Source organism: Meleagris gallopavo, chromosome 1 (genome assembly GCF_905368555.1).
Source record: "Meleagris gallopavo chromosome 1, MGAL_WU_HG_1.1, whole genome shotgun sequence".
Taxonomy (NCBI): domain Eukaryota; kingdom Metazoa; phylum Chordata; class Aves; order Galliformes; family Phasianidae; genus Meleagris; species Meleagris gallopavo.
In genome coordinates this window covers 177,181,023-177,208,033 of record NC_139404.1, presented here as the reverse complement: position 1 = coordinate 177,208,033, position 27,011 = coordinate 177,181,023, and the positions used below count along the sequence as shown (strand labels likewise).

General features: G+C 44.9%; 1 protein-coding gene and 1 long non-coding RNA gene across 3 annotated transcripts in view; one reads left to right on the top strand and one right to left on the bottom strand.

Moving 5' to 3' along the window:
* The window catches only part of ARHGAP20 (Rho GTPase activating protein 20), a 60,247-nt gene extending 55,105 nt beyond the window's left edge, over positions 1–5,142 (bottom strand). The window contains exon 1 of one of the 2 annotated variants that reach the window (XM_085216231.1): positions 4,906–5,142. In XM_085216231.1, the coding sequence (XP_085072357.1) occupies positions 4,906–5,004 (99 nt within the window). In that variant the 5' untranslated portion in view covers positions 5,005–5,142. The remainder of the gene's footprint in view (positions 1–4,905) is intronic. The other variant, XM_085216232.1, reaches the window with a different exon arrangement.
* Positions 5,143–5,265: 123 nt separating this feature from the next.
* Positions 5,266–27,011, top strand: part of LOC146545799 (uncharacterized) — a 50,459-nt gene continuing 28,713 nt past the window's right edge. Inside the window, exons 1-5 of the long non-coding RNA XR_014881102.1 lie at positions 5,266–5,444; positions 8,656–8,840; positions 16,559–16,762; positions 18,309–18,387; positions 20,463–20,638. This is a non-coding gene — a long non-coding RNA (uncharacterized LOC146545799). The remainder of the gene's footprint in view (positions 5,445–8,655; positions 8,841–16,558; positions 16,763–18,308; positions 18,388–20,462; positions 20,639–27,011) is intronic.

Sequence of the window (27,011 nt, the reverse complement as noted above, 5' to 3'; positions counted from 1 at the left end):
TCACTATTTCCCCTGTATCACCAGGCTTCTTACAAAAACAATAAATCCTATATTCCTCCATGCCATAATCCAGCACTTGTTAGACTTACAGTGCACGGCTGCCCAAAAAATACCAGAAATAACAAGAATCTCTTATTCTTGGGTAGGGCAAGAAATGGCCCTACAGTGACCTGTAACATTCCTGAGCCCTTATAAAGAGGGTGAGAAGATGGCTGTGTGTGCATGGCTGGCTCGGAAGGCAGAGCGTGTGCCTGTGAGCCTGAGAGACAGCCAGGTCCCATTTTCCATAACGGCAGAGCAGGTGACAAAACTATGTGCTTATGTTTATGCTGGCAGAATACTTGTACTTACATGGACTTTCCTAAAAGAAAGCTATTTCTGGAGGGATAACTGTGGATAAAATGATTGCAGGGGCAAAAGAGGAAAGAACTACCAACAGAAGGGAAGAAAAAGTTGGTAATGGTGGACCAGCAGCTGCAGATGGAGACCAAGGTTAACACGGAAATAAAAACTGATGAAAGAAACTGTGTGCAAAAGATGTCCTACCAACCATCTCCCACAAGATACTAATCTTTGGAAGCATGGATATATAGATGTGTTGGCAAGATCTCATCCATTTACATCCAAAGCTGCGCATGTGGAAGATTATTAAGAACATGGAGGAGGTCATTGTTGAATATTTAGCCCATGGGTCCTGCTGTCTGCTGCACTGCATCCACAGTGCCTGCAGCAGCAACTTCAGATGTGGTGCTTTCGATGGAGCCCAAGTTTTCTTACCAAGCCTCACACAACAGATTGTTAGCACACAGACATGGTTATGCTACAGTTTCAGTACACCAGGCTTTTCTTTGGAGCAGTTCACTGATGACAGAGCAAGTATCATATAGTCACAGAATCATTAAGGTTGGAAAAGACCACTAAGATCACCAGTCAACCCATCCCCACCATGTCCACTAACCATGTCCCTCAGTGCCAGATCCACACACTTCTTGAACATCTTCAGGGACGGTGACTCCATCACTTCCCTGGGCAGCCTGTGCCAATGCCTTATCGAATAGATAATATAAACAGACAATGATTTGCTATATCGTAGGTCCCATATGACATGCTGAGTCCTTCTCCTTCCTACCACCATCATGCAGGACTTAAAAAACCACTAGACTGGAAACTGAAGAGCTAGATCACATTGTTTTATACACAGTTTTCAATTTCTCATGTGAACAGGCAAAAGAGGGATAGCTAACTCTCATTCTGAATTAAATCATAAGCCTAATAAAAGGCACATCACCGTAAGTCATCACCAGTCAGCAGTACCTACCAAGGTGGTTCCATCTGAAGGACAAATGTGGATGACTTCATTAACATGGGCTTTTTCCAGTTCTCATCAGAGATGCTATAGAGTATGTTTCCATGATGACAGAAATTGTCCAACATCCAACACTTACTTCACAGAAGTGTTCCTGAAAAGCTGAGATTTCTGCTGGTGTGATTCTGACCACAGCCCCCCATATCATCAGCCATGATCACAGTAGAGGACAGAGTCTCACAGGAAGGAGAAATCTCAGCCTTACGAAGCTTTATGTCAAAAACCATATATACACAAGGGCATGAGACCAAGGTATCATCAAGTACAATGACAAACACATTCTTGATTCATATTTGCAGAGTAAGACAGAGGACAGGGTGAAGGTTACGTGTGACTGCCTTTACTCTTCTAATTCAATTTGCTTGAATTTTATCCATTTAGTACATGGTTGGGAACACAGCTCTCCTTTTCCTGACAGTAAGCTGTTTCTGTACGTGTGATCAGAATTACAAAAAAACATTTTAGTGGTGATAGAATACTGTGCTTTAAGCCTCCGCAAGTGCTATTCTATAAAACAGTTAAGTTTTTTGTACACATTGTATGAATAAACATAACAAATTGCTGAGCCTCACAAAAATTATAAGCAGTCACTTGAAATTTTCAAGGAGGCAGCAAAAAATCTTAAGAGTGATTGCTTATGTTACCAAAGATTGTCTTGTGTAAAATATTCAGCTCTGGTTGGAATCTAACTCTTCGAAGAAGGGAGAAGTGAAACACCAGAAACTTATAAATACAATTAAATGACTACAGCTGTTACTGCTGACACAGATATACTGGCACAGAAGACATGCTGAATCGTTTGTTTTGATAAATTTGTATAAATAAGCTCCATCAGTAAAATCATTTTTACTCATCTTACTTCAGCCCACTTCAGAGTTGCATCAATTTACTGGTATTGGTTACCAAACGGTCAGTACAAAAACTTCTCTGCAGGTCAATCAACCACTGTCTAGTGACTCCAGTTAAGTCCAGCAAAGTAGGGAACCTGACCTAGAATTTTCCAAAAGGACCAATTAAAACACTGCACTTCAGTGTCACATTCGAGAAGGGTATCTTGAATGTCTTACAAGCATTTAATAGGGAGAAGTTCCCAGTATTTGTATGGTATGCTAGCATTTCAGATTGCTTTACATATAAAGAAAAGGAAAGGAAGTGTTTGCAAGACAGTAACTTAAGTGGTCCCACAAAGCACACGGAGTGAATCCTAGACAACTTCTATCTCCTGGTCCTATGATGCGATCCATCAGCTTTGTTGCAACAGCCAAGTGAAAGATAAAATAGAAATTCAAACAATCACAGAACAACACAGGAAATCTCAGCAAAATACATTTGACTTGGGAAGGATAAAAATGTTCATTGGTGGCTCATCATTCCATGTCTGGGGGCATTTTTGTCACAGAAGTGTTCCTGGATTGCTGAGATTTCTGGCACTATGTGGTGTGATTCTGATTGCTGACCCCCATATTGTTGGCCAGGATCTCAGTAAAGAGCAGAGGCAGTGTGAATGTTAAATATGTATTTGCAACAATATCTTTAAACTTGCCATGCTGTGTCACCACCAGTATCAAAGCTGATCTCTTGTCAGCACGCTCTTCCACACAACTGCATATAAATGCTACAAGCAGTGCAGTATGTCCTGTAATAACAAAGCCTTCTTGCTTTGTCAAAAAGTGCTGTGCCTTAGCATTCTGTGGAGCTCAAAACAAAGGTACTCAGAGAGTCCATAGCACATAAGGAGCAAAAAATAATTTGAACTGCCATTAAGATCCTGCTTCAAGCAGATTTAGGACTAGCCTAGTGTTGAACAGGCATGAAGGTAGGGACCTTCTTCCCCAGTCAAATGGAGAGGCAGCCTGTAAGGAAACTCCAGGGAGCATTGGGAGGACAGAGGCTGGACTGATGCTTGTGGCTGCAGGAGGATTTCCTATGTACCCCCACTGTCTGTGCCTGCATGCTGATGAATTCCAAGAGAGCTGCCAAGATCTGTAAAAAGTAACATCCCTACTCCTTTGTCAGCATTGGCAAAAACAAGGTCCGCGTTCCTTCGATGGGAGCATGAACAGAAAGCACAAGTGCTGCCTTCAGTTCTTGTCTTCAGAAAGCTGAATCATAAAGAATTTGTAGGCAAGCAGTGTTAACCTTTACAGCACTTGAACATCCCTTCTCATTTCAGGTGATGCCTGGCATCAGAGCAGCAAGGTGTCTTCAGCAAAAATCAAAGAAGCAGTAGGAGAATAATCAAAGCCACACATTTAGCTGCCTCAGGTTACACAGTAGTACTGGGGAGGGCAAGCATTCATTCCATCCATTTGTCCAGCAGAAGACACTCCACCCCTTCATGTGGGTGTATTGCACTCCTTCTTCAGAAACGTAACAAATCAAGGTGAAGGCAGAAGTCAGGCTAAGCACACCCCAAGCAGCCATTTTGCACTTTACTTGTGCCCTGAGATGTGCCTGGGGCTGCAGTCAGGTGCATGCCTTGGTGGGATGAGACACACAGGACACATCCCAGGGACATATGCTCCAGCCCAAAGTCATGCTCTGTGGGAGGAGTGGAACTGGGGATCCCCTCAGCCTCAAAGCCCCAGCCATTGGGCTGGACACAAGCTACCACGCATCAGGTGGACAGCTTTAATAAAGGACACCATAACCCGGCCGTGTCCTAATCCTCCCAGTGTGTTTGGCAGCCAGTGACACCATACTCCTCTAAAGGCAGACAGAGCACAGATGTAAATGGCAGTGTGAAGCAGAATGAGTACGGCAGGAAGGCACCCAGCCCCATTTCGGTACAAAACCACTATGGTACTTATTAAGCCAAGGAGAAAAGGGTTCCCCTTCTACATAGTGGGAAGAATGTGGTCATAGCAGCTCACTCATTACAGCACAGTGAAAGGCAGAAATGAGCACTTAGCTGCACACAGAGTGAGCATTCCGCACTTGATCGTGTCAGATGCAACTGGCACACTGAACAGCTTTCAGTTGGTTGTAAGCCTCTCCTCCATCAATCACGACAGAGAAGGCAGAGCGCACCTCTTCAGGAAGTTGCCTTCCCATTTCTCTCATCCAAAGCACATGTGGGAGCCCCCAGCACCCCTTGCTGGGAGCAAACCTTCCCCTACTCGCTTGGCAAATCCCAAATCCCACAGAGCCCCCGAACATCCACCCCACAGAGTCCCCGGGCACCCCGCAGAGCCTCCCCAGCGCTCCCCAGGCACCTGCACAGCCAAATCACGACACAGACCCGGAGCTCCGGCATCCCGCATTCCCCAGCTCTCCGGGTGACGCCGGGCTGATCCCCCCAGCTCTCCCGTACCTCTGCGCGGCACCCTCGGGTGTCCCCGGTCTCAGCCACCCGGCAAAGCTGTACCGCAGACCCCGACCGCCCGGACACGCCAGCACCGAGCTCTCCCGCGGACCTCCCGGCCCCAGCTCTCCCGACGGCTCCCCCCGCATCGCCGCGGACCGGGGGAGCGCCCGGCGACGAGGACCGCGGCGGGGGATGACACCTCCCCGCACAATTTCCAGAGGAGCAGCCTTACCTTCTTGCCGTCGGCGGCGGCGAACACTCTACTCTCGCCGCTCACCGAGGATGACCGGCCGGGCCCGAGGTGCTCCTGTTGCGGGGACATCACGTCCATGCGGCCCCGCGCCGCCGATCTCCCACCGCGGCGACACCCCAACCGCTGCCGCCGCCGCCGCCCGCACCATGGACAGGGCGCGCCGCGATGGCACACGCCCCTCCGGGACACGCCCCCTACGCGGGACACGCCCCCCACAGGAGCCGCGCCCCCAGCCGGTTCGAGCCCTGCTCTGCGGTGCGGGGCGATAGGGAGGGGAGGGGGCGACGCGCATGCGCCTTCTCACGGAGTCGGCGGCGCGCTCTCGCGGTCCTGCGCGTGCGCGTGTCCTGCGGGTGGAGAGGTGTGGGGTGGTGCGGGGAGAGTGGGTTACGCTACCCCGGAGCGGGAGGCGTTGCGTGGGGGCATGTTGCGTTGTCCCAGGGATGGTTGAGGAACGGCATCGTCCCAGGATTAGGGGGTGTGGCGGTGGCCCATCACCCGCCCACCTCCTGTTCGAGGTGAGTGCAAGGCACGGTCCCCCCTCGAGGACTTCCGTGGTTTGGAGTCCTTGCTGGTGCCCTGTCCTGGGGAAGTCAAGGGCGTGCCGTCGTGCAGCAAGGAGTTAGGAGTCATCAAGGGGAGAACAACTGGGTGAGCACATGTGTGTGAGTGAGCTGTGGGTTAACCTGGATTGGAAACAGGATAGAAACCCTCTCTCCCTGCCCTTCTCCTTGTCGAGGGTGTTTTTCTCTCCATCCTTTGCAGCAGTTATAGGCTGCATGTGCATTTTTTCGTGTGCTGAGCACCAAAAAAGCAGACAGTAAAAGAGACACCTTGCCGTCTCACACGCAGCTTTCCATATGTCCACCTTCCTCCTGTGCAGGGGTTCAGTCCAGCTTTATAGGGTTACTTTCCTGGTTCTGGGTGCAGCAGTGCACGTGGTAGCAGCCACACCTGCCATGTACACCTGAAGCAGCGGAGAATGGCAATGGTTGTTTTTGCGTTATGCAGCCACTTCACTGAGCTGTTTAAGCCCATCAGCTCAGGGACAGTGCTTGGGTGATCCCAGTGCTGAGACTGATGTGGGCTCGTGCCCTCTGCATGCATGTTGCTTCCTGCAAGGAAGGAAATTGTGTGGGTGCGAGCAAAAGGGAGATGAAACATTAATGCCTGGGATGCAGGCTGAGTGCTGCTGCCTCCTCACACAGAGGCACTGGGCTTTCCTGGGCCCAGCAGTTCACTGTTGCCTGACCAAAATCAAGTCCACGTTTATGAGCATTTCCCCAGTTGGTGATAGCTCTTGGATAACACCATGCCAGTGTCTGAGGCTCAGAGAGCTGCCAGGCTGCCTCTGCTGTCCTCCAGGACAAGAAAGAAAATCACTGAATAGAATAAAATAATCATTAAGGTTGGAAAAGGCCTCTAAGATCATCTAGTCCAACTGTCAACCACCATGCCCAGTAAACTATGTCCCTCAGTGCCACATCTATACATTTCTTGAACACCCCCAAGGACAGTGACTCTACTTCCTCCCTGGGCAGCCTGTGTCAGTGCCTGACTACTCAGAGAGTAAATCTTTCTTCTGGCACAACTTAAGTCCATTCCCTCTCCTGTCACTGTTACTGGGGAGAAAAGGCTGACCCTGACCTCACTACATCCTCCTTTCAGGCAGTTGCAGAGAGAGACAAGGTCTTCCCTTAGCCTCCTCTTCTCCAGACTGAACAATCACAGTTCCCTCAGTTGCTCCCCATAAGCCTTGTGCTCCAGACTCCTCACAGGTCTGTTGCCCTTCTCTGGACACTCTCTAGGGCCTCAGTGTCTTTCTTGTAGTGGGGGGCCCAAAACTGAACACAGTACTCAAGGTGCTGCCTCACTAGAGCTGAATACAGAGGGATGATTACCTCCCTGCTCCTGCTCTCCTGCTGGCTATGCTATTCCTGAGACAAGCCAGGATGCCCTGGGCCTTCTTGGCCACATGTACTTACACACTGGAACTCACACCATTTCCCACTGTTGGATCTGTGTGGTCTTTCAGCTGCTCTGTCCAAACGTTGTGAGCATCTGGCCCAATGCATCTGTTGTGGAGCAGATCCCAGATCTTGCAGATCCTCTGCAAGAGGGCTGGGAGAAGGTTTGCTGGGGTAGGGAGGAAGCTGTGCACCATTACTATTCAGAGCTCAGAATATATATAGCGGTTTGGTACCCTGTTCCCCAGAAACATTTGCAAGTGATGATATTCTTGGTGACGATTTGGAAATTAGGCAGTATGTATTTATTTTGCAAAGGAAATGTTGCACAAGCTTTCCTAAACACTCACATATGCTTTGAGGTGTTCTTTTATCAGATCCCATAAGCGCATTTCTTACGTTTGTTGAACACTGACTCTGTCACCTGCTCACTAAGATAAATAGATGAGAATCCTGCCATTTGGTTAAGGGAGATGGGAGAAGCTTCTCTGTGCATCATGAATGTGTATACAGACGTACAGCCGTAATGCAGGGGTTCTGGTTGTCAACAAGCTGAATATAAGTCGGCAGTGTGCCCTGAGATGCCCAAGGCCCAGCCCAGTGGGGGAGGGGCTGCCCCCTCTGCTCTGTGCTGTGCAGCCTCACTTCCAGCACTGAGTGCGGGTTTGGGCCCATAGTGTAAGAAGGGCATAAAGCTACTAGGGAGAGTCCAAAGAAAGGCTACAAAGATGGGGAAGGGTCTGAAGGACAGTGAGGACAGGACATATGAGGAGCAGCTGAGGTCACTGGGTGTGCTCAGCCCAGAGCAGAGCAGGCTGAGAGGAGGCCTGATGGCGGCTGCAGCTCCTCACATGGAGTGGAGGGACAGCAGAGGGGAAAAGGGAAATTTGGAAGAGAACAGGATGGGTGGCTGAACAGCTTCACATCATCATCACTTGAGAGCAGTCCCACTGTAAGCATTCCTTGTGAACAATGGCTACATGGCATTGCCCTTCTTTTCTGGAATTTAGTACAGCAGCTTTAGGGACAGAGGGAATTTGTCATTCCTCATCTTCACATTATTTACTACCATGCCAAAAAGGTTGTGGTTTGCAAAGAGCATCTTCCATTCTCAAATCCCTGAGGGCTTTGACAAGAGAAAGCCTGTCCTTCTCTTTTTTATGGTAGCTTGCTAATAAAATTAAGTGCTATGTAAGTAATTGCTAAGTGGAATTCACAAATGTCCAGAAATTCAGGCCATGGCAGTTATTAACATTTTATGCACATATATTAGCATTAACAGAAAATACCTTATTCTGCCCCTTCGCATGTTAGCAGAGACCTCCAGGTTTCAGGTTTCTATTTCAGTTCATGGGCCAAGCCCTTCTACCCCTTCCACAACTGCTACCCGGACACCAGAAAGCAAAGACCATCACAGCCAGGCCTTGTGCAATTCTGAATATCCATTTCAGCCTTATTACATATGCTGTGTGAAATTGAGTCCAGTGCATCAAAGAGAAGCTTGCCTTTGAAGGGCTGCATGTCTCCTGCATGCAAATGCTGCTCTGATTTAATTAAGCTTGATTTTATAATTGGTGTAGTTAAACTGGTATGATTCTTGTGAGCAAATAATGATTGGCAGGAGCATCTCAATGTGCTTACAGCCTCATGTCAACAGAATCCATCAGCAAGTGACATTGGGATTTCCTGCCATTCATCTTTTTCGTGTTTTTTCTGTATCTTACTTCTGATTTTTATGCTTTGTTTCCTTTGTTTGCATTAGTAGACTCACAAGATTGCTTATTTTGGGCTTCTCTGTACTGAAGATTTCCCTGTGGTCACTGCCAGAGCACGGCCCTTCAACTGGAAATTGTGAGGCAAAGTTAAAAGCCACTGGCTGGATGTTCATTTGGAAAGACCTCACACAGAACAAAATATTAGACATGAAAGGATAGCATGTTGTTTAAGGTAAGGCCTAATCTCTTCCCTTTATGGGCAACATTTCTGATTTAAATCTGAGCACTCGCACCCGGAGCTGTTTAACATTCACTCTCAGCTAGGTGGGCAGCAATGCAAATACCCAGAGCTAAATCTGCACGGCAGTCCTGAGCGCAGCATGCAGATGCAGTAAGTGGGAGGCTGACTACCTATAGAATATTCAGGACACATCTGATCAAGTACAGTCTTGATCTTTCATAGACCTTAGTGTGTACCCATCACACTACATGACACCTTGAAAAGCCACAGTCCATGGCATTTACTGCTCAGCAGTGGGACTGGTTCCTATTTATCAACATGTTTTTGATAAAGACATCCTATCACTTAAAATTTGATGAGAGTACTAGAAGATGCTTGTCCCAAAGTTCTAGATGAGAAGCACGACTGTGTACACACAGCTCATAAATAACCCATTCTTTATTGTTGTTGTAGCTAGGTGTTGCTGATGGACTCCCTGGAGCTTCACAAAGCACTGGCCATGCAAGCAGCCAGATTCCTATTTTGGTGGGTTGAGGCACAGAGTAATAAATTGCATAATGTGAGTAAGGTGGCATATATATGCCCAGTGAGGATTATACATCCATAACAGGAACCTTTATGGTAACTAGAATGGGAAAAGATTGGGGTTGCATCAAGAATAGAGCACCTTTGTTTTATGGCTGATGGGACTTGGATTTATTGGAAACAGAAGGCAGACTGTTGACACTGGCTGTATAGGAGACACGAAGGGATCTCCCACAAACAGAGGACCATTCGAGTGTACCATACCAGCCATCCATAGAAATTATCGCTTTATCATCCTTGCTCTGGATTCATTGCAAGCATTGGTTTTCCTATTTCACAGCCTAGACAGATTTTACTTTGAGTGTGTTTAAGAACCCAGAGGGCCATATTTTTTGTCAGTTTGTGTTTTTAACACACTGATGGATAGTATTGCACTTCTGGTCCCTCCTTGGATTTACAGTTTTCCATTCACCACAGGGAACTCTCTTTTCTTAACAACCTGTAGGACTGTTGAGCTGTGAATGAGAGAAATTAAAAAATGACGGGCAAGATTTTTAGTTGTCCTTTCATGACACACTCTATTTTTTTCTCTGCAAGAGTGGGATGCTTTCAAAACTGACTCAGATAAATGAAAAATGGGCTAGACATCCTCCTGCAGACAGGCACTCTGAGAGGAAATAGCTATATATTTCCTGTACAAAGTGTTGAATTACTCAATATAATCTGATGGACATATCTTCAGCTTCTGTAAGCCAAGGTGGGAACTTAAACTTCACTGCACTACATCAAGCGAGGATTTGGCTCTCCTGCCTGTCTCAGCCTCTAACCACATTGCTGGTGGTTTACAGATTAAATGGTCCATTATATGAGGATGGAAATTCCTGAATCTTCTAGCTGATACGCACAACGAGGACTGTCAGACTCCAAAACAGGGTCTGGCTTTTGCTACACTGCAGGAGAGTTTAATTCTTGGGCTCCCAACAGCAGCAGGAGACAGGTGGACAGTGCCACCACCACTGCCATGCTGCAGCTCTCACCTACTACGGCCAATATCACGGTGTTTTAAGGAAAAAAAGCGGTGGTTTTGAAGTGGATCTAAGCTTTTTCTGACACCAGCACTGTAATGATAAGATTTACAAAAGGCCACAGAGGATCACTTAGCTGCATTGTCAAGCAGCTTTATCTGTGTCTTTCCTGAAGGGCATCTGGATGACTTCAGAATTTGCAGTGGTGGGGATTTGCAGGCTCCCTCCTGAGCCTGTCTCTGCATTGTCCCTGCAATTAGAAACTTTTTCTTGATGCCTGGCTGAAATCACCTTCTCTTCTGCTAAGCTTATTACAACTTGCCCTAATCACAGGGGATACAAAAAGATTCATTCTTTCTTTCTTAGAGCTACCTTTTAGGAATTTGGACACTATCTCCCCACATCCTCTTTTCTAGTCTAAGCAATGACAAACCCTTTTAGCTTTTCCTTGCAGTTCATGAATTCTGAACCTCTGATCAATCTTGTTCTCTCAGTTCTTTCCATCTGGTGCAGAGCCTTTCTAAATGACAATTTCCAAAGCGCAGTGTATTTTGTTTGTGAGGACCACGTGCACATGTTTCTCTTCCTTTCACACCCCACCTCCGAAACAACTGTTTTCCTGCTTTTTTTATTAGTTGCAGAAGGGAGGGTACAGGGAGGTTGGCAGCCCAGTGTTAGCATTTTACAGAACGTTGGTTGTTTCTCATGATGCGGAAAGACACTTAGCAAGGAGAAATTAATTGGTTTCATTTTTTTTGTGAGTGCCATTGTAACTGCTGAAGCCAGAAAATATACGTAAAGCTATTAAAATATTTGGATGGCGTAAGTTTAGGTAGGATTTCAACAGATCTCTGTACTCCACTTGTTTCTCAATGTGAAAGCTGTGACCCAGCACTTCTACTGAATCAGCGGGATACTGGCCCTGGTTATTGAGAACACTGCTCTCAGGCTAAGGGTTATTGCTTTTAAATTAACACAAAGGTGATCACCACTGATGTGTATACACTTGGAGGGAAAACTAAACCATTGGATACTAGAATCATAGAATCCTAAAATCATAGAATTGTTTGAGTTGGAAAGGACCATTAAAGGTCATCTAGTCCAACTCTTCTGCAGTGAGCAGGGACATCTACAGCTCCATCAGATGCTGAGTCCCATCCAGCCTGACCTTGAGTGTCTCCAGGGATGGGGCATCCACCACCTCTCTGGGCAACCTGTGCCAGTTCCTTACCACCCTTATTGTAAAATCATCACAGACCCTGCTATAGAGTCTGTCCCCTTCATTCTTATAGCACCTCTCCTTACTTTATAGCTTCCCTTAATCATTGTGGGCTTGAAGTATGTTAGTATTCAGGCTTCAGAAAAGAGTTTATAACAGTATTAAACCCCTGACCTTCGAAACAGAAAACATTTTGTAAATTCTTTTAAAAATGAAATTTTTGTAGATGACAAAGAGGGGAGAAAAACATCTAAAAATGCTCATTAACCTGTTTTGAAAACAAAATCCTTTCTCTCAAAGAGTGAAAATGTTCATCCCTCTGAACACTGGTGCAATAAGAGGGATGGAGTGAGAAGGAAGAGCAAGGCTGGTGGTGCAGTGCTGCAGGTCCCCAAGACAGCTCATAAAATGGAAGGAAAGAGGAGGTCTTGTTGGGATGTGTGGTACCACAGCAGCAGCATGAGTGCCTGGGGAGGCTGAGCTGCCCAAGGGGACAAGCGTGCTAAAAGATAACCATAGACATGAGTGCGCACAGCATTACTACAGTACAGCGTTACGATACACTGCCAAATTAATGCCAAGAAGATCACTGTGCATTTGTTAAATAGAAATGTGAAATAGCAATTGTAGGCCTATCCCCTGCTTCTGCTGCCTTTCAGGAGTTGCTGCTTAATTCTGCACAAAAGAGGTTTGCGATTGGCATGCAGACTTACAGGTCAGTGGAAACTGTTGATCCTGAGAGGTTTGTCAAGAAAATGAGTGAGCTATGGGCTTTGGCCAAGCTATGTGCTTGCTTGACCAGTTCTGGTAACCAAGGCAGCAAAGAAATCCATTTCAATGAAATGAAATTAAAATGCATATGAAAGTACAGCCTAGAATTTGCAGGATTTTAATGCTTCACAGTGTGACATAATGACACACATTTTAATGTTCTCAGACCATTTCTGTGAGTTTCAAAAGGTTGAACTGACGCTGATGTCACATTATCCACTTGCTCTAAAATACATGCTGGCCTTGTGCTTTATTTAATGCTTTTCAATGTTATTTGGATGCCATAATTTTACAGTCACCTCACTGGATCGATGAGGAAAAGTAAAAAACTGCCAGATGAAGGTTATTTCATGCACTAAGTCATCAGCAGCCCCAGATTTTCCCAGCTTACCTTCTTTCTCCACCTGCATGCAAACACACTAAAAATGTTCCAGGAAATCTCTGCCTCTGCATTAACATGTGAGTTGCTCATAAATCATATGTCTTTAACGGAGAGTTGTAATCTGATGTTAATGAAGACTCTGGGGCACTGCTGAATTTGGGAAGGGACCGGTGCCAGAAGCTGGTGCATGTCCATAGGCCTCCAGTGTTATCAGTGGAAGCCTTTGGAGTTTCATCAGTGCCAGAGCTTTCCCAGTCTTCTCTATTCAAAAGTTGCTATTGGCAGAATAATAAAAATCCCCCATCGCATCTTGTGAATAGTTTACATTGCAAATTCCTAAGGCCTGACTGCTGTGGTGTGCAGGTCCCAAAGCACAGCGGTGTTGCAGTTGCCCAGTTCAAAGCCTGCTTCCCATTTGCTGCAAGGCTCTCTTGGATCTCTCCAGCAATGTAAAAGGCTCCTTGCATTAAATGAAAGATTTCTTTCATTGAAGGCCCCTTTCCAGCACTAGGTAGGTGGAGGAAGTCCTGAATGCAAACAAAAAGTTGTGCTGGAACCTTGCAGGAAAATCTGGGAGGTGCTTCTCTATGAGGCATGGGGGCTTTTAGGGTGCAGGAGGAGGCCCCATGCCATGTAAGTCTTTTGTAGAATAATTTAACAAATTATTTAACAAATAACTCTATTTGTAGAATAACGTCAATCTCTTGATTGTAACATAAATCTTGGCTTTTACATCAGAGCACATCAAGGTGACCTGCAGATTCATTAGCCTGGATATTGCAGCCCCTGCTTCTGCCTCCTGTTCAAGCCCTGTGCATCTCTCCCCTCTGCCCTGGGGTGACCACACTGGGTTTCAGGGCATTGGGCTGTGGATGTGAGGCTGTGTGGCATGGCCACAGCCCAGTACAGCTGCCTTGGCAAGGAGGGCAAGCCCTCCTAGATATGCCTTCATTCAGATCCATGCAGTTATTTCTGTATACTCAGTGTCTTGAAGACTAATATCAAGGTGAGCCTGGCTTGCCAGCCTGTGGATTTAATTGCTTTATTGCTTAATTGGCAAATGGGAATCGATAGCTGATTGGCATGTGAGTATTAACAAATGAGTAATGTGCATAACAATAGGAATAACAACTATTTACCATGCTGGAGAGTAAAGGCAAGCAATTGCAGCAGGCTGATTGTAGAAAGCTGCCTCTTTTACTCAGTGCTTTTGATGCTATGAAGTATGGCTATAAAATAAATGTCCTTTTGTTAGGCAGTAATAGTGTCCTGCTGCTAATTGATAACTATGGATTTCCAATATACATAGGTTGCTCCAAAAGTAATACCTCCTATTTATTTCATGGAAATTACATCATATACAAAGAGAACCATAACACTATTTGACAGAGCATATTCTCAACTGCAGAACACTATTTTTTGACACAGTCACCACCAGCAATGAACAAGAGCCTGCATGTTGCACTCATGAAAATCTGCACTAGCAGGGGTGACTGACTCACTGCTGCTGTCACCACTACTACAATACACCACCCACCGCCTCCCTGTTTGATCTCCATAAACATTCAGCAAGCATCAATGAATCTGAATGGTTGCCATTCTTTTCTGTATGGAGGAATTCAGTGGCATTCCTTTGCTTCTTGTGCACTTCCATGTCAGACACCATTTTTTCAGACTGCCTCTCCACTGCTATCTGTCACACAGCAACAACATGTAATGGAAGAAGGCTCAACCTCTTCTGCTGTACCACCAATGTACCTCTGATGTCATGGGCCAACATAATTATATAGGAGGTATTACTTTCAGAGCAGACCTCATACAACTGTTTTTCCTTCTGGTCTGTTTACTGACTGATGTGGAGCGGGTATATTTTGCCTGCTAGATGTGCTGCTGTCAGGTGAGAGCTGCCAACTCCGGAACTCTCAGGGCTCAGGTGCCACTCAGCACCCTTGTAAGGCGTCACTCATTTGCAGGTCCCATGTGGCAGCATTAAATCAGCTGCAGTGCACACTTTCATAGTGACCAGAAAAGAAATGATGTTCTCTTCTGGGTGGTACCAAGGAGGTACTGAAGTAAAATGTCAATCCTCACAATACTGTACTCACCAAATGGTCGTATGTACAGAAATAAAAATGAAGTGTAGCTCAATAAAATAGTTGTGGTTGATATTAAGTCACTGGTATTTTAGCTGCCCATGAGGGACAGTGGAGGTGGTGATATATGAAAACATGAAAATATGATATCAAAAAGAATTTTGATCTTGCTCAACTTCAAATTCTAAGTTTTCACTCAGCATTGTCACTTCCTTCTTTTAACCTCCTACAGTTACCTACAGCAAGAAATATTTTCTCAGGTGTAAAAAACTGCATTTTCTTCCTGCTTCCTTTTTATTAATTGTTCACTTTTCTAATTATCTGCTGACAATACTCATCTGTTCTCAGCAGTGCTTACATCTGCAGTGCCCGTGCCTGCAGGGACATGAGGACAGCTGACAGCAAAAAACAGAATGCAGGCTCAGTTCTGGGCACAATATTGTCCCAGTCTGTAAGTAGTCTCCCCCCAGCCTTGCCTTTCAGACCCAGTTTTTCTGTAGGAATGAATCAAAGACCAATCTCTCTGGTCCCTTATGAGGCTTCTCTATTCATTGTGTAGTTATTCTTTATAGCACTGTGTTCGTAGACTCCAGCCAGCTTTCAGTCCATGTGACAATGTTTGTTTCCAGGCCAATGCTGGTTATTATTCTTTGGTGTGAGGCATCCTATCATTTGCTTTGCTAACATCCCAGAATATTTCCTTTACATCATTGTCTTTGTCCAGTAATGGTGGAACTCCATCATAAATGTAATCAAGACAGTCTGGCAAGATCTTTTATTTAGAAACACATGTGGCTTATTGCACATAATTCCACTGCCCTCTTGATGTTTCATGATTATATGTTCAATCTCAATGTTACATTACTGTGGGGGGAAGGGGGGAGATGTTTGTTTCATACCTGACCGATCATTTATTATGCATGTACACATTTCCTATGATGCAGAGCACATATGCAAGGGAGCCATGCTATTTTTGCATGCGGTTTAGGTTTTTTGTTTATCATTCATTCTCAGCAAGGTCATCCTTTCCCCACAGATGTTTCTTACTTTTGCAAACTGAAGAAAATTTCTCTCCTAACTCACATAGCGGATCTAGTACTTGTAAAATACACTTGCCATGCCAGTACTGTAATTGTTTCAAGAACTTTTTTCTTGCAGAGCTGTGGTTTACCACCATGCCATGGCTTACCACAATTTAGCATAGAGCTGTAGCTTTTAATCAGAAAGCCAAGCCCTGACCAATTTGAAAACAAAGTGTTTAGAGTATGGGTGTGGAAGATCTGTGATAGATTTGCTGCGCTGATTTCTTTCAGCTTTTCTATTTACATCCATTTTTAAGATTCTTCTCCTATATGCATAGCACTGAGGAAAAGTGTGACAATTGGGTAACAGTAACTACTTTGCAGCTCTGAATTCACCAGAGAAACATGATAGTCATAGAATTATAGAAATACAGAACTCCCCTGCCATGAGCAGTGACACCTATAGCTCCATGAGGTGCTCAGAGCCCTGTCCAGCCTGAGTGTCTCCAGGGATGGGGCATCCACCACCTCTCTGGGCAACCTGTGCCAGTGCCTCACCATCATTATTGTAAAAAACATCTTTATATCCAATCTAAATCTCCCTTCCATTAGTCTGAACCCATTTCTCTTGTCCTATCCCTGTTAAAGAATCTGTTTCCTGCTTTCTTACAGCCCCCTTTTAGATACTGAAAGACAGCGCTCAGGTCTCCACAGAGCTTTCACTTCTCCAGGCTGAACAGCCCCAGTTCTCAGCCTGCACTTGTAGCAGAGGTGTTCCATCCCATGGATCATTTTTGTGGCCCTCCTCTGGATGCACTCCAACAGGTCTGTGTCTCTCAAGTACTGAGGACTCCACATCTGGATGCAGTACTGCAGGTGAGGCCTCAGCAGCACAGAGCAGAGGGGCAGAATCACTCTCTTCCCTGCTGGTCAGGCCTTTTTCAGCAGGGCTGTGCTTTCAACCTTTCTGAGGTTTAAATAAATTATCTTCAGTCAGAATTTTTCCGCCTGTAGAGTTTCTGATCACTTTAAATGTACTCAGGTATTTCTGTGACTGCACAGACTACTGGTAACTGCAAAGAGAGCAGATTTGGAAATAAACTCGTTTATACATAACAGAGAACTGACAGGTACAAGTAAATAAATTATATTTTCATGTATTTATGAGCATGGGGGCTGTATGTATGCATACACATTTTGTCCTTGGAAGTCTTACAAATGCATTTGATTGAGGAGATGAAAGATGTCCATTCAGTGTGCAATGTAAAAATGACCTGGTTGTTTGGAAAGGGGCGACTCATATTTCCAATATGTCTGAGGTCAGATTTCTTCAAACAGAGTCTCCACGTTTGCCTTGATAGCATGAAAACACTGGAGGGACTTGCTAGCAAGATGTATTTTACTGATCGATAGCTGAGTAAGCATCTCTGAGCAGCTGGTGGTAAGGATAGGAGATGGACTGAATTAAATCACTGTGATGAGCAGGATTTAAGGAGAAACAAATTTTAAAACTCACATCAAATTGCAGTTGTGACTTTTTCTCAGCAGAAACAAGCTGTAACTACTTTACGTAGATCAAGATATAAATCTTCTGGTCTGATACTGTAATAACCAAGATGTCAGAGACAATGTTACTTGATCTAGAGTTTGTGGCATCCACTTAATAAGAGGAGGTGAGCACTGCCACAGTCGTCACACCAGACATGGTTCATCTCTTTTCCTCGTCATGGGATTTTCACTACAGACAAGTCTGTGCTAAAACAATATTTCACATCTGTCTTCCTGCAGGCAAGGACAACAGCTGTGTGCAATTCAGCATTTTTGTATGTTTTGATCAGAAATATTTTCAAGTGAGCTTTCTGCACTTGCACAGAGGCTGTTTCTCACTAGGCACTGTTCTCTGAGTTCCCTGGTCTTGCTGAGATGTGAAGAGAGTCACCCATTAGTCAGTGCAGCTTTCCAATAGCCTGGGGATCAGGAATTCTGGTCATGTCTCTAAGTTATCCTGTGAAAAACTCCTGAGTCAACAAATTATCTCAAAACTATTTTCTATTCTGATAACGCAACACTCAGATAACTGAGTTCAGCTCACTGTAGTGAAGCCTGAGGCAGCAGAATGGGAAGTGGTTGTACCCAGTGAAAATGAAAGGGTGATGGTTAGGGGAAGGGAAGTAACTACGGAGAAATTGGATTCAAATCTGAAGGAGATCTAACTCCTTATTAAAACAAAACAAACAGCCCAAGCAGGCCAAGCCTTAAGATTTTCTGGATTCTGAGGATCAATTCAGTTAGGACACTTACTCAAACAGAATTTAATTGATAAATTCAGCTATGTAAATAACTGAAGAAAAGAACATATTTTTCAATTGCTTGTGATTGTTGTCATCTACAGATAAACTAATAACAAGTGGTATTTTTACAGGCAGCTGTCCGTAGTGACCTTCCTTTCGTGAGAAGAGGTGGAAGAAGAGGTGGAGAAGATGTGGCTTCCCTTGTCCTTGGTGGGTTGGTTTTTAACATCTTGTGTTTGTCTTCCTCATTTCTATCTCAAAAAAGTCAGAGTCACTTCATACTAACCCAGGCTTTCTGATTCGCTACAGTGTCAGATCAACAGATTTCTAATGCCATACAACTGTATCCACATGCTTCTTTTCCCCATGGGGTAACAGGAAAGTCTATTCAGGATAAATGAGAAGCACTATCACCTTCTCCATGCCTTGGAGGGTTTGCTATGATGTAGTGCTGACTCTTTGCAAGCTTCCCCAGCCTCTCTTGCTCACAACTCTGGGAGGCTGAGAGGGGAGTCAAACTCCTGGTCATGAGGGGCATGCTAATCCAGTCCTTGGAGACAGGTGTCCAAATGGTGGGATTTTAGCAAACCCATATTGCTCCTGCCCAGTACACCAGCTGCTGGGAGCAGCAGTGCAGATCTACTAGGATATGGTGGCAAGTATTTGGCTGTGCCTTTGCTGATGAAGGCAGTGTGGCCTGGCCCATGTGGGCCTCCTTGCTAGTCCTACTTTGGGCCTGTTCCTGTTGGCACGGAGCTCCAGGCATACCTAGAGATGCTTCTTAACCAAGCAGTGCAGTGATGTGGAGAAGATGGAAGCTATGAACCATCAGAAGCAGCAAACATCTGTCTAGAGAAGACAAATTGGTCCTTTTCCTTGGTTCTGCTAATATCTCACTTGGTACATTCATCACTATGAACACCTCCTCTCTAAGTGAGAAATATATTATCTGGCTAACAGATTACCAAAGCCATTCCATGAGATATCTCAGACAATAAATCTGGTATCGAATCCCTTCTCTTACTCTAAAACCTGTTTTTTTTACAGTCATTCTTATCTTCTACACTACATACTGTGATATACAGCCACAGCTGGAGAGTGTGAAACGATCGCTCCACACCTCTTCCACCCTTTAGGCTTCTCTCATTAACCACTCTGGCAAGAGGTTAGCCAACTGCTGGCACTTCCACATCTGTGCAAATGTGTCCCATGTGCCTTGACAAAGCTGTCTGCTATCTCAAAAGGCCATTGCTCATGGCACACAGCTACTTCTCCATGCAAAGGTCCCAGTTCCTCTGTTGTGCAATCTGTCTGATGTTCTAACATCACAGAGACGGTTGTTGTTTCCTCAGAATGCAGAGGAAGTCAGGTATTTTATGGAGTAATGACTTTACTGCGATGAATTTACTCCAGCTCTTAGAAGAAAATAGCAACATGTAACTCCACTGCAAAAAATACAAAAATTGCAACAGTATCTGTACTCTGAACAGCCATTACAGAGCTCCCTTTATGAAGAAGATGAAAATTATGGTATTAGTCTGGAATTGTGCTGCTGGGCATACGCCAACGGAAGTGTCTGTGCTTTATGTGAGTATGCAAGATTAGGAACCTGGTTTGAAAATGTTCATCTCAGTTTCTTCTAGCTAGTTACATATTCTGCTCTTTCCTTACAGACATTTATTGATGGTTTTCCCTTTAAAGTGTCTAGAGTCATCGTACCAGTTTGTCCTGCCAGGCTGGGTGACTCCTGGTGGCCCTAGATCTTTGGTTTCTGTGATTGAAGGCCATCAACACAGCTTCACTGGGGCTGGCTTGCTCTGTCCTGTGGAGTTTATATGCCTGACCACATCCAATACTGCAGGGCACCTGCTCCAGTTCATCACAGCCCAGCAGGCCGCGTGGGATCTCCAAAGCAGCTCTCTCACACTTCGTCCACTGTACTTTTCCATTTGCTCACTGATGCATCTGACTTTATTTTTGAGATTTGCTAAATATACAGCCAACCCTAAGCTTCAGCAATCAAACCACAGAACCCAAACAAAAGAAAACTCATTCCTCATTTCCCTGTTTCACCCGCTACCAGACACAAACAACATCTACAACACTTCCCCAATTTAAACATGCATGATTTTTCTGCCAGCCTCTGCAAAACAAAATCAGCATTCTCTCTGGCAAATGCCAGACAAGCTGTGATACAGCCCTACATATTTTGCCCCAGAGGCAAGCCTTTGTTCCCTTGGTTAACCAAAGAGCTGTTGCTAATATCTTTCCTGACTGTTTTCTAGCACTGTGCTCTGGATTCAGTGCCAACATGAAGGTAGAGCTATTCCTGATGGCTCCTGCACAGTTCACACCCACATCCTCCTGTACCACTGCTGGAGAGCTCTTGTATCACTTATCATCACCTGACTTCAAAAGAATTTCAAAAGAATAAAATCACCTCATCCTTTGATTGCCATAGGTGAGTAAGTTTCCACATTTTTAGTAGTGTATATTTTTTAAAACATGGTATTCTGCAAATAGATTTACTATGCACAAAACGAAAGCCTCAGACTAGCAACCTCAGCCAACACATTATGAAAGTGAAGTAGCTGTAAATGATCTCTGTGCACAAGATCACTTTGAAAAACAACTCCTTGATGTCTGCAGAAATCCACTCCTTTTAGGCAATTTCCCCTTTTCTGCAGCTCTCAGGCTAGCACAAAGAAGCATAAAGTATCATGTGAGAGATAACTGTGAGGTCCAGCAAAAAAACAGCAATCTTTTGGAAACAGATGCCAGATCTGTCTCTTCTCCATCAGTAGTGTTGCTCTCCTGCTTACTTTGTACTTTCTTTAGATGCTCAACCCTGCAGAAGCCATTGGCTTCCTTTCTACTCCCCACAAGACTCCCTCTTCCTTCACCTTCACCCATTTACCTTCTCCTTCCCTGTGACTCTACATCTCAACATTAATTCATTAATGATCTGGACGATGAGGCACAGTGTACCCTCAGCAAGTGAGAAGACTACACAGAATTGGAAGGAAGGGCAGATGGACCGGAATGTTATGCTGCCATCCAGAGGGACCTCAACAAGCTGGACAAATGGGGGTCCTGGCAGACACATAAGCTGAGCATGAGCCAGCAATGTTCTCTTGCTGCAAAGAAGGCTCATGGTATCCTGGGCTACTTAAACATAGTATTGGCACCAGGACCCATACGTCCTTTTCTGCAGACCCACTTTCCAGGTAAAAGACTCCCAGCATGGGCTGTTGTCTGGGGTTGTCCTCCCCAGCTGTAGGACTTCGCAGTTCTCCTTGTTAAATTTAATCAGGCACCTGTCAGCCCATTTCTCCAGTCTGTTCAGGCCCCTCTGGATGGCTGCATGGCTCTCTGGTGAGTCAGCCATTCCCTCCTCATTTGAGTCACCAGCAAACTTGTGGAAGGTACATTCTGCCTTCTCATTGAGATCATTACTGAAGATGTTAAAAAAGACTGGACCCAGGGGTGCACTGCTCCCTGGAGTGGAACTGGCCTCCAACTGGACTTTGTGCCACTGCTCACACCCTCCAGCCTCATCCTTTACTCCTCCTTCACCCTTTCCCAAACTTGTAAGGCAGGCGATCTCTGTATTGTTGTACTCTCCCATCAGAGCACACAGGGGATCCCACAGGGTGGGAAGCTTCTGCTTCTCCACCTTTCCCACTCATCCCAAGAGTGAGTGCTGCAGCATGCCACTTGCCCGTGGAAGTGCTTACATCCCATGCAGCTGCTGAGGGTCCCTCAACAATATTCCACCATATGGCACAACACTCCTCTGCTTTATCACGTGGAAAATATCAAGATAATCAGACCTGCCTAGCTGTGATTCATGTAACCATCTGTCTGGGCTTCCTACTATTCGAGTGCTGTAATACTTAGCCTACTAGCCAGAACATAAGCGGCCTTTTGCTGTCCAAATTTCTTAATCTAAACAAACATGAAAGGCCAAATTCTGATCTGGGCTCCATTTGCAAAAATCTCATTTGTGACATTAAATGAATGAATCAGTATGAATCAGTCCGAGCATGGAGTTTGGCACAAAGTTTTCTCACTGATTTATAGTGTCCATCTGGCTGCTCTTAATCAAGGAGCGCCTGGCCTTAGTGCAGTTTTTAAACAATGACGGTATACACAAAACTCACTTATAGCCATATTTGTATTTGGTACCAGAACTGATAACTCAGTTATATCCCTGTTGCATCACATTTATATAGCTCATCAAGCTATATAAAGCTGTTTGTTCCTTAATAAGTCCTTTGCAATGAGGGTGATAAACTTTTAATGAAAGTTTGGCCATGGGCAATTTAACTGCTACTGAAGACGACTGCTGTAAATTGTTCTTCATCATGGTCTAACATGCATGTCTTCAGCTACATGGGAAAAACTGAGAGGTGAAGTTGTTGGCGCCCAGCTCTGCTGAATTACCACAGCATCAGTTGCATTTAGCACTACCAGAAACGTACCTAAGCCCCCTTGAGCATTACAGTTCCTTTCCCTAGTGGCCAAGGAGAGCATCAGGCCCTGATCTCTCTCAGTAAAACCCACTCTCCACTCCTGGCCACATCCATCCCTCATCAGATGCCAATGTGGGGCTTCACAGTGGAAGAAACTTTCCCATTGCCAAGTCTCCAAGGCTGGGAGCTGAGGACTCAGCCAGTTAAGCACAGCATACAGCTACCTAGTGGCCCATGGTGACTTATGGAAGCCAACTTGATGCAGTATGAAACATTTTGAAGAGTACTGTGAACTTGCAGAACATTACCATGTGATGAGGTGAAAGTGTGAGCAGTGCTTCCTCTTCCCGGAGATGCTCATGGACTCACATCTCTGATGTGCTAGTCCTAAAAAATGGAGGATTTGAAACTAAAATCTGTGCATTCTCTTTATTTGGAAAACAAATGATTTTTGGAGTTCCTTCTGGCCTTTGTGTCCAATCCTTGAAATATTTTAAGATCACGGTTCTTGAAATCTAGGGAGCACAAGGTATTCATAGCTTGCTTTTAAAAAAAATCATTCAAAAAATATCCCTTTTTCTCAAGTTTTTGGAAAAAAAAATCTACATTGAAACAATAGAGCCTGCAGACTGGAAGTCTCCAAATCATCCAAAAGGCAAATAAATTGATGTGAACCTCTTAATTTTAAAACTTGAATATTTCTGAGTGTCAAGAATTAGGGACACACAATTTGCATACAGACAATTAAATGAGCCTTCTAAACACTCATCATGACGGAAAGTCTTTTGGATGCTACCCACAGGATCAGTTATTTTTATAACCCTCGGCTGTTTTAAGTTGTTTTTTGAATTACTCTCTCTCACTGCAGCTTGATGTTACTTACTGTAGATCTGAAAAAAGAAAATGTGGTATATCTAAAAACCAGGAAGAAAGGAGAAAAAGGCCTAAGGTTCCAAAAGCAATGTTGTCATAGCTACATTAGGCCTACTAATTACCATATCAGAAGTTTCTCTGAAAGTGGTGTTGGGAAAGACAATAATGAGGCCAGATAGCTCTGCTAGGGAACCCATATTTATACATTTTGGCCTGTGTTTTTTATTGAAGCCAAGAAGTACCAGAAGTACTCAGAAGTACCCTCAGAGAGGGCAACAGCCCAGGTATGTGTGGAGTGGTACATTATCCCAATTTGCCAACTCTCACATAAAGGAGTTGGAGCTGTGATGTTCCTTCCATAGGATCTTTCCAAGCTGTTCTGCACTGTGGCTTCAGCATTACTTGACTAAGCCACCCAGCTAGCAAAGGGAAGCTACCTGTGGAAGGAAGCTACCTCTTTGGAAGTAATTATTGGATGGATTGAAACCAACGGCTTAAATACCTTCTGCAAACAGCGGGGAATCCAAGAGAGATGTAAGAGCCAAGGGAAAAACCTCAGTTCTTCTCTTTGCCCTGGCACACAGGCAGGAACTCTGGGCTCCCCCAGATACAAACTGAGTGCTCTGCTCACAAACCTCTTCTGTTTTCTGGGTCAAGCCAGCAGCTGACATGGACTGGTGCCCAGTGGCTCAGGCTCTGTACAAAGGCATCCTTTTGCCATCCTTCTCCTTCACTATTTTCCCTGTATCTTCTTCAGAAGGGATGACAACAAAACAAGGGCTCCAGAAATAAAGGTACTTAAAATTTTCGTTGTAAATAGTATCACCTTTTCAGCATTTTTCTGCCTATTCTATGCTGTGCTTTCTGACCTTTCAAATCAATCTGTTGTGTGATGTGGTGTTAAATACACCCCTGGCATCTGGATGAACTGTGCCCACTGTTTCACCTTTGTCCACTCATCCAGTGAGCAAATTTATCAGGTATGACCTACATCACTAACTGGAGAGTGACTGTAACTCACGAGAGATTCTCCATGGACTGGAAGCCACAAGCATGCAGCCCAAGCACTTTGCTAGAGACAGCCTAATCCTGAAATCATGGTCTATGAGCCAGCCCCACTCCTTGTTTCTTCCTCCATGAAACAAGTAAAATCAAAGTCAGTGGAGTGACATGAGTGATTTTGGCACAGACGAGTAGATTCAGCACTGTCATTTATGATGCAAGATTATGTTAAATTTGCTTTCAAAGTTCTGCCATGGGACACCCTCCTTCTCCCTCTTTAATTGAAGTCTTGTGGAGCACTGCTGGAAATTCATGTGCTGTGTCTGTAGCTGAGCCAGGTCAGCAGCCACACTGAACCAGAAGACATAAAGATACAGGGCTGGGAAGCAACCTGGGAGATAGCATCTGGCCAGGATGGACTGTGAGACATCCACACCATCCCAGGTGGATGCTTCTCTGACCTTATCTCAAAATTCTCTAATTACCAAATAATTTAATTACTAATTAAATTAGAAAAATTTAAAATTAAATATCTCTGGTTATAAATGTAGCTGATTACCTCTTCTGTGTCAAGCTGCTTTTGAGAAAGGTAAAAGACAAGAGGCGAGCGGGTTTCTGAGTGCTTGTTGATAATTTCTAAGGGCATGGGGTCAAAATACAGACGAAATTAAGGACCTTGTACTGCTATGCTACTCAGCCAAATATAGTCATCTGTGTTTAATGGTGGATGAGTACAGGCAGGAAAATGGGTGAGCATCCTGAGCAAGAAGGTTAGCATGTTTTCTCCACTGTTCTCTCCTATGGGCTCAGGAGAGGAGTTTGCTTCTCTAACCTGGCAATGTCCCCTGTGTATTCTGTGCTCATTACTCTTCAGTGTGATGTCACCATTGAGAAAGAAAAAAATTATGAGTTTCCTATACAATAAGCCAATAATTTTCCCCATACTTCCTCCAAAATGAGTACTGAGTAAAGTGCAGACATAGCTGAACATTTCCATTGCTGACAGACCCCAGTTCTTGGAGAGCAGATTTCTCTCACTGGTTTTTCTGACCATCTCCAGTCTCAGTCCTGTCCCCTGCAGACCAGGGATTCAGCTGACATCTTTCACCTCTTTAACCCTAAACCACATTGAAGCTGGATTCTGTGCTTTCTCCCGCATTTTTTACATCACTTAGCATATAAACACCCAAACTTTCATCACTATGTAAAGATACTTACTGGTCTTTGACTTGAGATAAGTTTGACCAGAAATTATTAGTGTCACAAAGCTCTAGTACTGGCAATATAGAATAACATATCAGACGGAGCATGCTTTCAAACTCCTACAAGTCACCATCCTGAGGTAGCATCTCCTTGGAAACCTTTCAGCATGGGGCCTGGTGGTACATGGCAATGATACTACATGTTGTGTGGTGTGGAAACACTTGATCACAGAATATCTTGAGTTGGAATGGACCAACATGGATTCCTGAGTACATCTCCCAACTCCACACAGCACCAGCCCAAATCCAATCCCTGTGTCTGAGAGCACTGTCCAAACACTCCCTGAGCTCCAGCCTCGGGGCCGTGCCCACTGCCCTGGGCAGACTGTTCCATGCCCACCGCCCTCTGGCGCAGACCCTTTCCCTCACCCCCAGCTGCCCTCCCCTGACGCAGCTCCATGCCGTTCCCTCGGGCCCTGTCGCTGTCACACGGAGCAGAACTCAGCGCTGCCCCTCCCCTCCCTGTGAGGAGCTGCAGCCGCCATCAGGCCTCGGCTCAGCCTAGTCTGCTCTGGGCTGCAAGCTCAGGTCCCCCTTCTGCACAGATGAGGGCATGTTTAACCTTGTGCACAGTGAGTAATTCCCTTGGCTTTATATGCATGGGGCTAATTTGAGGAATGAGTCTCATGTTTCATTATTATAAACATAAACATACGCTCAGCATCAACATAAAGCTGTTCCAGTCACAATCACTGAAGTGCAGCAGACCCTGGCTCCTCACCAGTGTATTTTAGAATAGGTTAGAAGGAAGGGAAATCACTCACTCTGCATGGAAGCAGCTAAAACCAGAAAGCATCTGAAAAGATCACGTTTTCTTGTTTATCAGCCCTGTGTGTTCTTAAGTGCTTTATTTGTGCTCAGAAGCACAAGTTACAACAAGGACATGATGATTTGTGTGGAGGGACATTTCTGGGCTGTATATAACACAGAGAGGTTATTTATTTCTATATATTATTAATGTGTTGGGGTTTTTTTCCTTCAACTACCTGGATAAAGGCAAAGAAGTGTGGCAGTTTCTGTCCCTTTTGGGTGGACCTCAGCTCAGTAAAATGGGAAAATATAAGGCCTAGGCATGAATCATGTCCCAGCTAAATCCTGTATTTAGGAGTGAATTTCCAACACCCAGAGCAGCAATGCAGACTCCCCCAACCATAGCATCCTCCAGAGCCACTCAACCCTGACTGGCAGAATACTACCTCAGGGGCTGGGAAAATGGATGGTA